The sequence below is a fragment of the Bos javanicus genome, chromosome 4 (genome assembly GCF_032452875.1).
Source record: "Bos javanicus breed banteng chromosome 4, ARS-OSU_banteng_1.0, whole genome shotgun sequence".
Lineage (NCBI taxonomy): Eukaryota > Metazoa > Chordata > Mammalia > Artiodactyla > Bovidae > Bos > Bos javanicus.
Window position 1 is genome coordinate 81,993,595 of NC_083871.1, and position 13,090 is coordinate 82,006,684.

Here is a 13,090-nt window from a genome sequence, read left to right on the forward strand (position 1 = left end):
AAACAATGAAGAAAATGAAGATGACAGTCATTTTAAAATACGTAAGAAAAATACTGAAGCTTGAAATACAATCACATATGCCTGAAGCGGCTTTTACTTTTGTTAGTGGCAACCTTAACCTTCAGTTCATGGAAACCTAAAAGACACTTAAATGCTACTGGCATATGAAGTTGCTCACAAGTGGAATAAGAAATACAGTAATAAAATTAAGCAGTAGGTGTGGTCCCAAAGACTTACGAGTTACACAGTATAATTTATATTCCTAAGAATCTGTTCAGGCACCTTTTTATGCCTTGTAGCAAAAAAGTTATCTGTAAAAAATTAATATAAGAAGCATTACAACACCTTATAAATAATTTATAAAACAATACAAAATTATAAAACTATAAAAAAAATCACTGCACATGAATGGTTTTACGACTGTGGGATGAATATATTTCTTTTTCATTCCACTCTGGAAGATTATTTTATTTTATATTTTCACTATCCTAGTTATACCCTCCCAAGTATAGATCTCCAAACTGAGCAGGCCTTATGTAAGTGCTGCTGGCATATGTTTAAACATTTAGCATCCATCATATGTTATCTTGTTAACGTCTCTTCTTGGGGAGCTTTTCTTGATAGAATTTGGAGCAGGTCCTAGGAGAATACAAAATCTGTTTAATCGATACATTTTTGGATTTCTGCATTGTTAGTATTTGTGCAGTTTTTGAGGTGGCCAAATGGGTACCAGGATGTCACTGGCACTGAAGATCAAGTTAGCTGTGGTCCAATTAGCATCAGATCAGAGAAAGGGAAACAGCTGTACAAGCTTGTGTTTCATTGAGAGTTTTCTTGCTGGTGGTCCCCTGATTCCTGCATGAATTATGTAGGCAGGGGGGCATAGGGTGGGAACAGTTTTACCATTGAATTGACTCCACCAACACAGAGGTCAAACAGTAGAAGAAACTCAAACTCCTTACAGGGGAGGGGAGTATGTTAGGGGAAGATGGCATTTCTAATCAGTTGGGCAACTTGAGGTTTTTTACTTTCAGAATTTACTTCTAGATAGTATTAATTACTAATTAATTATTCAGGACTGTTTACATCCCAACAGCAGGGAAACTGACACTCTTCTTTGCCCACATCTATAATGGAACACTTTTTGCCTCTCCCTGAGGAAAACATCAACTGCAGGTCCCAAGTGTTCATCTGCACTGCCATCCTCGCATCTTACCTTTCCCCTCTGACTTATTAGGTTATTTTCTCCCACAGATCTTTGGAGTAGGTTATTTTGAAAAGTGGAATAATCCCCTACTGCTAAGGGTGAAGGCTATTCTGATGTACTCGATAACCCACTTCTATATTTTTCCTGTTAGTGGAGGCACTTCCTTGTTAAAACTTCCTATCCCCTCAAGAACCCAGCTGCAATTCCCACTGTTTAATTCATCTGCCAACCCTCTGCTGCCTTTTATATCCCCAAATAATTGCTCTTCCCCAACTCCTGGGAAAAAGTCGACCATCGCTATTGGAACGAAAGTGGTAGCAGAAAATATGGAATTGACAGGATGCTCGATGGCCTTTAACAGTCCGGTCACTCTCTCTCTCTCTCTTTTTGGCCTGTTTTCTCTGTGTGTATATGGGTGTGTGCATGCCATGTGTGCATTTTGACTGAAATCTTGAGACATTTCTTTGGCTATCAGACTTCTGAGAGAAATTGCTTTGCACAGAAGCATAACATAGACGTAACTATTGAACCAAATGTGCAGCTTATGTTTATATTACAAAATTAGTTTTGGTCAGCTCTCCATGTACGTGGCCAACAGACTGAGAAAAATCCCAAGCTCTGGTGTGGACAGTGAGCACAATTACAGCTTATGCCAGTGTTGATAGTTCATTGAGCAAAGCCCTAGGTATTCTGGAGTCTCTCCTGCATTTCACGGGGGTCTGGGTGGAAAGACACCGGGCCCACTCTGTGGCCTTCTGGCAGACCCTGGTAGCCACATGTGGGAGAGATGGAGAGATGGAGGAAAGTGAGAAATTTTCTTTTCTCAAATCCACAGGTCATAGTGAGAAGAAAGAAACAGATGCTTTGGCACACGATCCAGGATGCCCACCCCCCCCAAAAAAAAACAAAGACAAAAACAAAACAAAACCCTCCCCCCAAATAAAAACCAATAGTGAGCCTTACAGAATGGCTTCAACAATGGCACCCACCCCACAGGTGGTGACAATAGATAAGAAAGATGGGAGAAATCAGGCTTTCTATTTTTCCGTTAAGTACAAATGTAAAATCTCAGAACACAACTTGACAGGCAGAGAAGAATAGACTCATGGTCGCGTTTGCAATGCAGTGTTTCTGACTTTGGTTAATAGGTTTCATAGTGAATCAGCACTTAGAACCTGAAAGAATGCCGTCCATAGTTCCTCCTCCAGGTGGCAGGCTTGTATTCGCTTTGAACAGAGAAAAGTTTTCGTTTGTTTGTTGTTGGTGTTTTTTTTTCTTTTCTTTTTTGGTTTAATTGTTTTTCTTTTTCCTTAAAATGTGTTCACATTTTCATAATGTACAGAAAAAGAGTTTGTGGTTATTTGGTTTGCTTTAAATCCATTAAAAAACTGGCTTTGGGGAGACAGGTGGGGGAGGGACCTATCCTCCCGACACCTGCAATGTGGTGTACTCCTTGTTTAAAAATTTTCAAAAAAATTCTTTTTTTCTTTTTTGGAAAATCCCATGGAGGTGTATAAACCATCCTGTCCACTTGGTAATTTTCTTAGTCTTTTACTTACAAGGTGATGACTGGGGCTATCTTAAAATTTATTTTTAATGTAATTTTTTTTCTTTTTGTGGGGAGGGGTTGGTAATGGGATAAAGTCCCAAGGGTGGAGTTTAGTTTCCGTGGATTTTTTTTTTTTCTGATTTTGAGAGGATGTCTCTTTAGGAATTTTCTTCCAGCGAGTCTGTTAAGGGTTCCAAAGGGACCGCCGTGGTCGGCTCGTGCTGTTTTAAGCGTTTAATCGTGTTCTTCAGGGCTTGCCTCTTATTGCAGAACCAAACTCTAACTACTTCCCGGTCATAGTTCAGCTTCTCGGCAATTTCGGTCATTTCCTGCCCAGAGGGGTGTGTGTTCTTCTCAAAGTGGGCATTGAGGATCTCAAGGGCCTGGGGCGTGAAGGAGGTGCGCCTCTTGCGCTTTTTGGACGGTTCACTCCCGATAAACTCGGTCAGGTTCTGCATACCTGCTCGATGGCGGGCCTCAGCCTCAGCCATCCACCGCTCAAGCACCGGCTTGATCTTCTGGGCACTTTTAGGAGTGATGTCCAGCTTTTCAAACCTGGCAGGATACAAAAGGCCAGGGTTCAGTTTGGCTGTCAGACTGCTAGCTATAGTGTTCTCTTGGGCTTCCTGTGGTAGGAAAAAGTGGCTTCTCAGGATGGTGTGTCTGGGGGGAAAATTGAGAAAGAACAGTCTTACACTGAGTCCTCTGCCAGGGTGGGCCTTCTGCCTGCCTGCCTGCCTGACTGACTGGCAGAGCGAATTCACTCCAGATAAGCAGCCAGCTGCAAGGTAGCCCACCCTGCTCAAGCCAGCGCCCACTACCTGCATGCTTCATGCCCCCCACATGCAGCCCGCACACCCACATGAGGACCAGGTAAGCACGGGTGGACACAGCACAACACAGCAGCCACCATGACAGAAACAAAAAACCACTCGTGGATCTTTTTCCTGCAAATGCTTGAGATCTGAGCTTTGCTTTGAATCCACCCAGCACCAATTCCCCCAAACTTTAGAATCCTTTAGGCAAAAATTAATGCCAGGAAGTGACATCAAAGACAAGAGCTGTCATGTTCTTTTGCTTAAAATGATTCTTTGTATGTTTTCCATTTGGTTTCCTTCAATCCCCGCCATTGACTTGGTGATAAAAAACGTTCTATCCATTGTAATCATCAGTGATGGCAACTGGGACACGTTTCTTTTATGATTCTCTTTTCATCTCTGTTTTGTGTCTCATTTTAATCTCGTTCTCTTCCCCCAAGCCCACCTCCCATCTCTGTCTCTCTCTGGTAACAAACAATTTTCACCATATGTAAGTTAACAACATGCTCCCTTTTCAGGTAAAATATAACCCCTTGTTACTCTACTGTTGGACTCAAACAGCTGGACACATTGTAATTACTATGAACACCCCCACTCCCTGGAAGCGCTAGGGCCACCTCAGGCCTTTCAACACCGTCCAGTGTAATGGTGTACTTTTGCACCAGGGTATCAAGCTGTGTTTAATGTGCTATATCTGCAAACTGTACTTGAATGATATCATTTTCTGTAAATGAGGTCTTCTATATATCAATTGCCATCAGCAATTCTTAGCAACACTGACTTAAAAAATATGAAGCATCTTGGACAAAATTATATACAGTGTTTTAAGAGGTCATTCTGGTATCAAATTCATACACACTCTCAATGGAATACAGTACCCATTCCTTTTGTTTGTTTGTTTATTCTAATACTAAATGCACAGCCCTCCAGGATGACAACTTTGGATCCGTAGCATTCTCCTATATCTTTTCAAGTGCAATGCTGTTGAAAAACAACCTTCTGACTGCAGAGTACATCTTATTACAATTGACTGTTTTCATAGAGTGAAAATGAACCTGCTCTTGTCACAGCATGTTTTAGGAGGATGCTTGCAAAAGGACACAAAAGGATAGGCTTCTTTTATGTGCCTTAATCTTATTTTTTGGCATCCCATTTTAGATATCCTATGTTGTGATAAGCAGCACCAATAGTATCAAATTTTAATGTGATTACCATAGCATTCCCTTTCACATAGAGATCAAGAAGTTGTTTATCTAAAAAAAAAAACTCCCAAATTTTGGCTGGTCAAAGAGGAAACAGCTTTTAAAGTGCTTCCACTATAAAATGAACTAATTATTTATTATCATTTAACGAGCTGCTCCCTGGGGCAGGCTCTGTTAAAGCGCTCATTGTTGTGTTCATTTGCCACATACCACCCTTGACCATCATTTGCTGCAAAACTTCCAAAGGTAAAGTCTTGATAGTATGACAACAGGCTTTATAGCACTGTGGGATGGGGGTAAAGGTTGTGATAAGGATGTCTGGTTTACTGATGGTGTGTTTTCCTCTGTGTCTCTGATGTGGGGGCATTTGTCAAAGCCTTAGGGAGTCCCTGCAGCTAATAAGGGGAGAGTGACACTAGAGCGTGTGCAGATGCAGAGTCCTCCCCACACTTATTCACTGGAGTTGTTCCATTGTCAGATCTTGGTCTCTTTCAAGACTTCCATTTTCCCCCCCCTTGGTAGTTAGCTCTAAAAACTACCCTGTTGAAACAGTAAGAGCTAGAAAAGGGCCCCAAAGTCCCCATCTGCCATTTTCTATTAAACAGTGAATACCTGCCAAGTCACCTTTTCATTTCAGCCATAGTTTTTTTTTGGCTTCCAAAAGATATTTTAGAAATCAACATATTTGATTGGCAATGCCCAAGAAATACTACGTGTGTTAGTGAAAACCTTACACAGCACTTCAACCACGAGAAGAAAATTGCATTTTAGGACTAAAAATAAGCCAAAGAGGACTTTAGCAACAATAGTACATGGGCAACAACTTCAAAACCTGTGGCAGCCTTTATCACCAGCCTGTCGAGATGAAACAAAATTAATGTTTCCCAACAGGGAGCAACAGTATTCATATCATTTGATGCTGCTTGTTAGTGTTGATGCTTCAGTACATGTTGTTTGGAATAACATATACAAGCCTGGAAACAAATTTCCCAGCAGTAGTAGCCTTGTATAGACTGAATAAAGGTTATTTTCTACAGGGAGGTATCTTATAAGAAAAAACAGTAGGGGAGACCATAGAAGTGAGAGGATCCTATGGTGCTTTTTGTATTTAACAACAATCAATGGGTTTTATGGAAAATCATTGAGCAAAATGTGAGCTGCAAGCTACTACCCCATACTGATGTTATTTATAACCTTAGTCTTAAACTGCAGGAAAAGTACACTTCCGTCCTTTGGGGAATACATTAAAAGTATAAAGAGCAGATAAAAAGACAGCATTTCATGGATCACCAAGAACAAAATCCACTTAAATGAGTTTAGAGTTGGTTTCTTGGCTTTTCCTGATGGAGGAGGACTCATAAGACATTGCCCAAGAGGAAAAAGCTCTTACTGAAGTGCCTTTGTTACCTCATGCATAAACATGGGATTAGTGCAACACACACATGCATGCGCGGGGTCCGCTTCTGGCGGCTTGACCCAAATCAACTCGAACACAACCAAGGCTGGCTTCTGTCATTTATGTATTTAATTTGGGGAGGGAGTGGGCTAGGTTAGGCCAAATTCACACTATGCTTTTCTGAGCTATGTAAAGCAGCTGCTTCTTTTTTAAAATATGCTTTTAAAGTTGTGTCTGGTGAGATGAGTTAGAAATATCCTTTGTGGTCACAAGATGGTTCTTTTTTTTTTTTTTTTTAAGGTGTGTTTTCTTAGAAAATCTAGAAAGCCATTCTGAAGCAGAAATGGTGAGAGTATTTACACCATCTGGGACTGGCAGCTTTACAACATCAGTCCACAGACAGGAAACAGTAAATCTCAGCTATGTAGGGCTGAGGGTCCTGAAGGAAGCCTCTGGCTCTGGCGAGGGGCGTGGAGGGGTGGGGGTCGGCCATGGGAGATATATTTCCAATGAAACCACCTTGGAAGTTCTTTGTGAGTTGATGGGCATTATCAAGCCAGCCCCCCCCAATCTGCTTTAGCAACTTCATTTCCATCAACATCACCAATCCCAACACATAGCTACCCAAAAGTTCGTTCCCACACTCTACCCTTCCAGCTTTGCCCACCCGAAGAAGAAAAGCTGAGCCGAGAGGACAAACGAGGCCCAGGCTGGCTGGGAGAGGTGACAGCATGCGAGCACGGGTTACCTGCAGATGGCCGACTGGCTGTACGCAGGGCCCTCTGTGGCACTGAGGGCCTGGCCCACCTGAGTCTGGGTCAGGCCAAGGGACAGGCGCCGGATTTTAAAAGCTTTGGCAAATTCTCGGATCTCCTCCAGATTAACCCCATCCACCTCACCCGCAGCCGTTTGAGGATCTGTGGAGATGTTTTTAAAAATAGGATCAATACATCAACGCACATCCGAGTACTATGTGTTCATGACGGCTGATGAGAAAGTGGCTCGTTTTATAATAGCAGAGCAGTGGGGAAGCCACATGGCAGAATGTTCTTTGTCTCCCTGGTGTGGAGCTCAAGCCCCTATCCTCAACTCATTTCCACCTGCACCAATCATCCTTTGAGATAGCTCTGTCTCAGATGAAAACCACAGTGAACCCATCTAGCCACTTCTACAATGCAAGAGTGAGTTCCTTAGAGCTTAGCAAATGCTACCAGTGCCAGGGGCGGAGGTGGTGGGGGTGGCAGAGGGCGGGGGGGCGGGGTTTACAACACGCCAGTTATGGGGGAGTGCAATTCCATTTTGCCCATAAATATGTTTAGATATCATGCAAAAATAGAAAGATGAAAAGATTTCTATTTGGTATGTCTTGACTGGACTGTTCAGTGCTAAAAATCGCCCTAGGAGAAAAATAGTATTTTGTATTTCCCTTTACCTGATCACCACTGCAGCCAGGCTAACAGATGCCTAATTTCTTGTGTTCACATTAGCCCCTAAGAAGAGCATACTTATGAAGCTGTGGGAATAACACTGTCCCTCGCCCCTCCCCCGCCACCCCGTAGCAATTTACTGACACAGATGTCTTTGTCCCCTGAAAGGGTACATAATAAAAAATGCCCACCGCAGGAAGGCTCCTTTGGTGCCAGATAACGCAGTCAATTTAGGACTTATCAAGGGAAATGACACAACAGCTGGAGAATGAAACTCTTCCCCCGACCCCCCCAGCCCCAGCTACTGATCCCTGGATAAATGAAAGCGTACACCAAGCTGGAGACAGCGTGAATTGGGGATGGTGGAAGATTTCAAAGTGCAGCTCCATCCTTCCTGGAGTGAAGCCATTCTCCCTGCAAGCTGACTCTATTGTTCTTCACCTCTCCCCTGGACTTAGGTGAAAAGTTTTTCTTTTCCTTTTTCTGCACAATCACCCACCAGTTTCAGTCCATTCCAGGACTTGTCTAAGAACTGGGGTGGACTCTATCAGTCTGGGTTTAGGGTTATAGAAACTGCTATTATTATGAAAAGAAACAAACATTTGTACCCCCAGGGTCAATTTTTCAAGAACCCTGAAATAAAGATGTTAACATTTGTGGGGGACTTGGAGCTTCCTATATAGATTCTCACATTACAGGGCAAATGGAATCTGTCAGTAAAATCAGTTGTGAATGTGTACACTGTACCCTATCTTCTCATTAAAAACAAAGTCCTGTAGAATTTTCACATGTCACTAAGCATAATTTCATGGAAGAAAGATGTGTGAAAAGTGGTATAATCACTGCCTTTAGCCTCTAAATATTTCTACTTCTTTCTTCATGTTTTGTTTGTTTGTTTTGATTTTGGGTGTGCAGCTTGCAAGATCTTAGTTCCCTGACCAGGGATTGAACCCTGGCCCACAGCAGTGAAAGTGTAGATAGAGTCCTAACCATTGAACTGCCATGGAATTCCCTCTAAGTATTTTTTAAGTGACTCCTGGGAATCCTAATAAGTGGAGAGAAGGAGCAAGAGAAAGAGAATAGGTAGGTCCAGCCTCTATGGAGTTTGCTGTCTACAGGGGGTTGGGGCTCAACATTATGAATGAGAAATAGAGGAAAATACCAGGCTGCCTACGGTTAAGAACTAGTAGTGTGGCACCCATATTGAAATTTTAAGAGAAGGGAGAAGTGACACGAGACAGGATTCATCTGGGTCTTACCCAGTGGGCAGCTTTCAGAGAATATTCTGGTCCATAGGAGCAGGGTACAGATAGGCATGGGTGTGGGGAGGAGCTGAGCACTGTGGGGGCCTGCAGGGAGCTTGGTAGCGGGAGGGAGAGCTTGTGTTGTGAGTGGTGAATATTTCAGTTTAGAATAAAGAAAATCTATGTCCGTGGACAGGGCAGAAGATGACTATAAAACTGATTGGCTGTTGAGATTAATTATAATCCCGCTTTTTCTCTCCCAACTGACCCAGAAGCCTGGTATCACTTGATCAATGAAGACTTTTTAGGCTGTGCCTGGTGAGGGCTGCCCTCTGGATCTTAATTCCCACCCGCAGTGCACCTGGAGCAGCTGGGAGGATTTGCTAAGGATTCTGGGAAGTCCTGTCCATGCACATAGCAGTTTAGAACCTCTGCTGTTTCTTCCTTTAAAAATTCCTAGAGCAGGAGTTGCAAATGAACATCTTGCAAAGAAAACAGCTTTTTGAGTGCGTACAATTTGGGGGAATTACTTGACAACATTAAACACTGGGAGATTTTGAACGAAAAATTTAGATTTGTCATTTTTTTCTTTGAAATATTCGAAGATTTGGTCCACGAGGTCCACACTTACACTTGGACACAATCAGTCAGCTGGCCCTGCTTCAGTTTGTCCATTCAGCTCCTCTGCATCCTTTCCTCCAGCCCTCCTCAGACCTTCTGCCTTGCTGAGCCTGTCTTGTGACCCTGCCTTTAGAGCATGCATTCCCAAGGGGGTGGAAGTTGGTTCTGAGGTGGCAGTAGGGAAGGTGGAAAAGTCTTAGGTAGCACGATTGTTGCACTCCCGCAAAGGGCTGAGGTACATGAACAGAGCCAGTGTGTGGCACACCTGTGGTGTTAACATTTCACTGAGGAAGGGGGCCAGCTAGGATGGAAAAGTTTAAACGAGTTCCTTGTGGAGGGAGGAGGCAATAGTAAACCAATAGTCAAGAAGCTCTGGTGCAGAACAGAGAGGGACACCTGGTACAGAACAGCACAGGAGCACAGGGAGAGGGGGCTTAGGCTCTCTCTAAGAGGAAAGGAAGAGGAACTGGTGGCTTTGCAAGTATGAGCAGTGGAGGTTCAAAACTGAGGATAAAGAAATGGAAGCTGGACACTTTCCTGTAACAACATGGCTTTAGGACAGTGGTTTTCTTTCTTTTTTAATTTATTTGGCTGGTCTGAGTCTTAGTTGTGGCATTTGGGATCTAGGTCCCCAACCAGGGATCAAACCCATAGCCTCCTGCATTGGGAGTGCAGAGTCTTAGCCACTGGATCACCGGGGAAGACCCAAGGACAGTGGTTTTCTTAATTCAGTAGGTCTAGAAGTCACCTGTTAAGACCTGGGACATGCATTTTTAACAGGTACCATAGGCAACTCTGATGCAGAGGACCTACTGACCCCAAGGTCAGAAGGTTTCTCTGTAGTTGTGGCCAGTCCGAGTTTGGATGTGGCATCCACTGCATGGCTCCATTTGACGCTTAACCATCATCATTCACCAGGTTCCACTCCACAGAGATCGCTACCACCTTGTAAGATGATGGGCCAGAAAGACTACTCAGTAGGCGCCCCATCCTTGCCTCCACTTCCAGCTCCACCGTTCATAGCAACTGACAAATGTCTGGGAGTCAGTGGGCTGGGTGACCAGTGGAGTCTGGAGTTTAGAGGAGAGTTTTTCTCTGAGCAAAGCTAAGTAGGGAAGTAAATTTGTTGCCTTACATTAGCCCCATCTCTAGACCAACAGGAAGCAAGAGAGTTAATCTGGAAGGATTTCTGGGGTCGACTCTAGTCCCAGGGTCCACCTGAGTTGGCAGTGCAGTACCAGGCAGGTTTATGATTTCAGATGCAATTTTGTGCAAGACGCTTCCAGCTTATGTCTTCCTTGCCTTTATTGTTTATCTCCTTACTAGTTACCTGAGACCAGCCATGAAATCCCTGTGTGTGACTGTGCAGGTTGCTCTTGACCAGATTGCTGAGAATAATCAGGGTTGAAAGGAAAGCTATGACCTCTTACTTGCTTGCACTGACCAGTTGTGTGAATTATCTAAAAAGCTCAGAGAGGTGGGTGCCTGGCCCCCTGAGTCACAGACTTCTATGAGACGCCAAACATTCATCACATCTTCTTCCTCGTCTCACCCATTTCCCACTCTTGTCTTTTTCCTGGTTCTACTTACAGAGCTGAGAAGATAGGAATTATGGTGAAATTGAAACAGGTGATGGTCTATTGGACAAAGGCCCGGGGAGGGAAAATCAGTATTTCATTGTTTGTGCAATTTGTTGATTGCTGGAGATGAGCTGCTTGGCTTTCTTTATATTATTGTTCTCATCCATAAAAATCAGATGGCAGATGTATTATGATGGTTTCATTTCACGAATCCCAAGACTTATGCAAGACAGTGTTTGCATGGATGAATATTAGTTTTCTCTTATTGCAACATGTGGGACTTGTTTTCCCACATTGGGAGAATGCATTAGATGGTGTCCATAACATGTTTTGAATTAATGAAAAAAAAATGCAATTTTTTTTTTTTTTGGTTCCAAAGTTTCTGTTTTAAGTGCTTGAGGTTTTCTCTCCACTGTTGGACTGTTGGATAGTTTCCCTTCATTAATGGTTATATGCTTTTCTGTTTGAAGAGAGGAAATGAAGGATGAATGGTGAATGGTAAATGGAGGCTTCCCTAGGGAAGGTCATTATAGCTCTCAATCTGGCCCAGAGGTTGACAGTCCACCCTGGGATCAGGCAGTCTGGCTTCCCTTTCTCCATCGTGTTATACCTTCTCCTGGCTCTGAGGAGGTTGGGTTAATTCTAAGGATGAATCTCAGGCCTCCTTGACGGGGACTTCAGAGGGAACCCTCAGGTCCCCCCGGAAGTGAATCCAGAACCTTGAATCCAGCTCTAGGGAAACCCAATTTGGTATTTCTCTGCATTGGGAAGGAAGTGCAAATGTGTCTCTTATAGAAGTTTGCTCCAGATTAAGTCAGTCCAGTACATTGGATTGGCAAGAAAGTTCAGGTTTTTTGTAACATCTTAATGAAAAAACCTGAACGAACTTTTTGGCCTACTCAGTGTTAAATAGATTCAGAAAGCAAAGACTTCCAGGCTTCACCCTGAATGAGCCTTGCTAAAGGAGCCAGAAGATCAGCCTATGGAGGGCTTGGCTCACCTGGCATTGAATGTTGGCAGCAATGCTTAAGTATAATGATGACATTTCCCAAATCTGGAATGTATGGGCTGAACAATAAAAGATTTTCATGGGAGCTAAATGCAAAGTGTGTGAAAAAGAACCTGTTCTGTAGAATCAGATTGCTTGTTCACTGAGCCCATACTGAACTGAGTGCTCAGGATGGGCCAGGACTGTTATTTTGTTTACTTTTCAAAATTTAGCTCCTTCCAACTGTTCCCCTGGACATCAGTATAAGGGGTTGCTAAAACAGTTCAACAGTTTCATTCCACCCACACGCCCCTTCTACGCTCTCTGCTTGTGGGATTGTTACAGAAGAAACACGTATCTAATATAAAGAAGGTGCCAAATCTGAATCCACTGCCTTCTAAATATCCATCTGCTTTTTAGTGCTACTCTCACAGCAAAAAACGGGCATATTTACCAAACATTTCTGAGACATAGGAAACCATTTGGGAATGTGCAATGTAATTTGGGAGAACAGCCTGCTTACAATGTGGTGACTTTATTGAGCTGTAGAAAATGGCGTGAAATTGATCAAATGAATCGCGGGTCCCACTGTGCCGTAGCTATCACCAGGCATCTTTTTTTTTTTTTTAAGTTTGTTAGTTGTTTGGGATCCTTAAACATGCAAACTTCAGAGAGTCCACAAAGGAACCAGGGCTGTTTTATGGCATCCAGTACTACCATATTGTTACTTCTGTGTAGCAGGAAAAGTTCATTTTCAAAGCAGATACAATTCAGTCTTCAGGTGTGAATGGTATGAACGACAGTCTTTTTTTGTGTTGTTGTTTTTAAAAAACTTCTTAGCACCAGGCATCTTTAGGTTCACTTTATAGTTTGGGTTTTTTTTTTTTTTTTAATATATTAGCTCTCAGTCCTTTTGTTGTCTGAGAATTGAGTTTACAGGCCAAACCAAACCCAGAAAAGCCTGCTTTTTTGTGTGTGTGTCCTGAAAAGCCAAACCAAACCCAGAAAAGAATACAAAAGTCCCACGTCTACTTATTTTTGAAAAGTACTGTGTAAAT

The 13,090-nt window shown here is 42.9% G+C and overlaps 1 protein-coding gene across 1 annotated transcript in view; it reads right to left on the reverse strand.

The window, feature by feature from the left end:
- Positions 1-351: 351 nt before the first annotated feature.
- The window catches only part of POU6F2 (POU class 6 homeobox 2), a 389,805-nt gene continuing 377,066 nt past the window's right edge, over positions 352-13,090 (reverse strand). Inside the window, exons 8-9 of the mRNA XM_061414518.1 lie at positions 6,921-7,089; positions 352-3,419 (exon numbers count right to left, since the gene is read on the reverse strand). Of these exons, the coding sequence (XP_061270502.1) occupies positions 2,915-3,419; positions 6,921-7,089 (674 nt within the window). The 3' untranslated portion in view covers positions 352-2,914. The remainder of the gene's footprint in view (positions 3,420-6,920; positions 7,090-13,090) is intronic.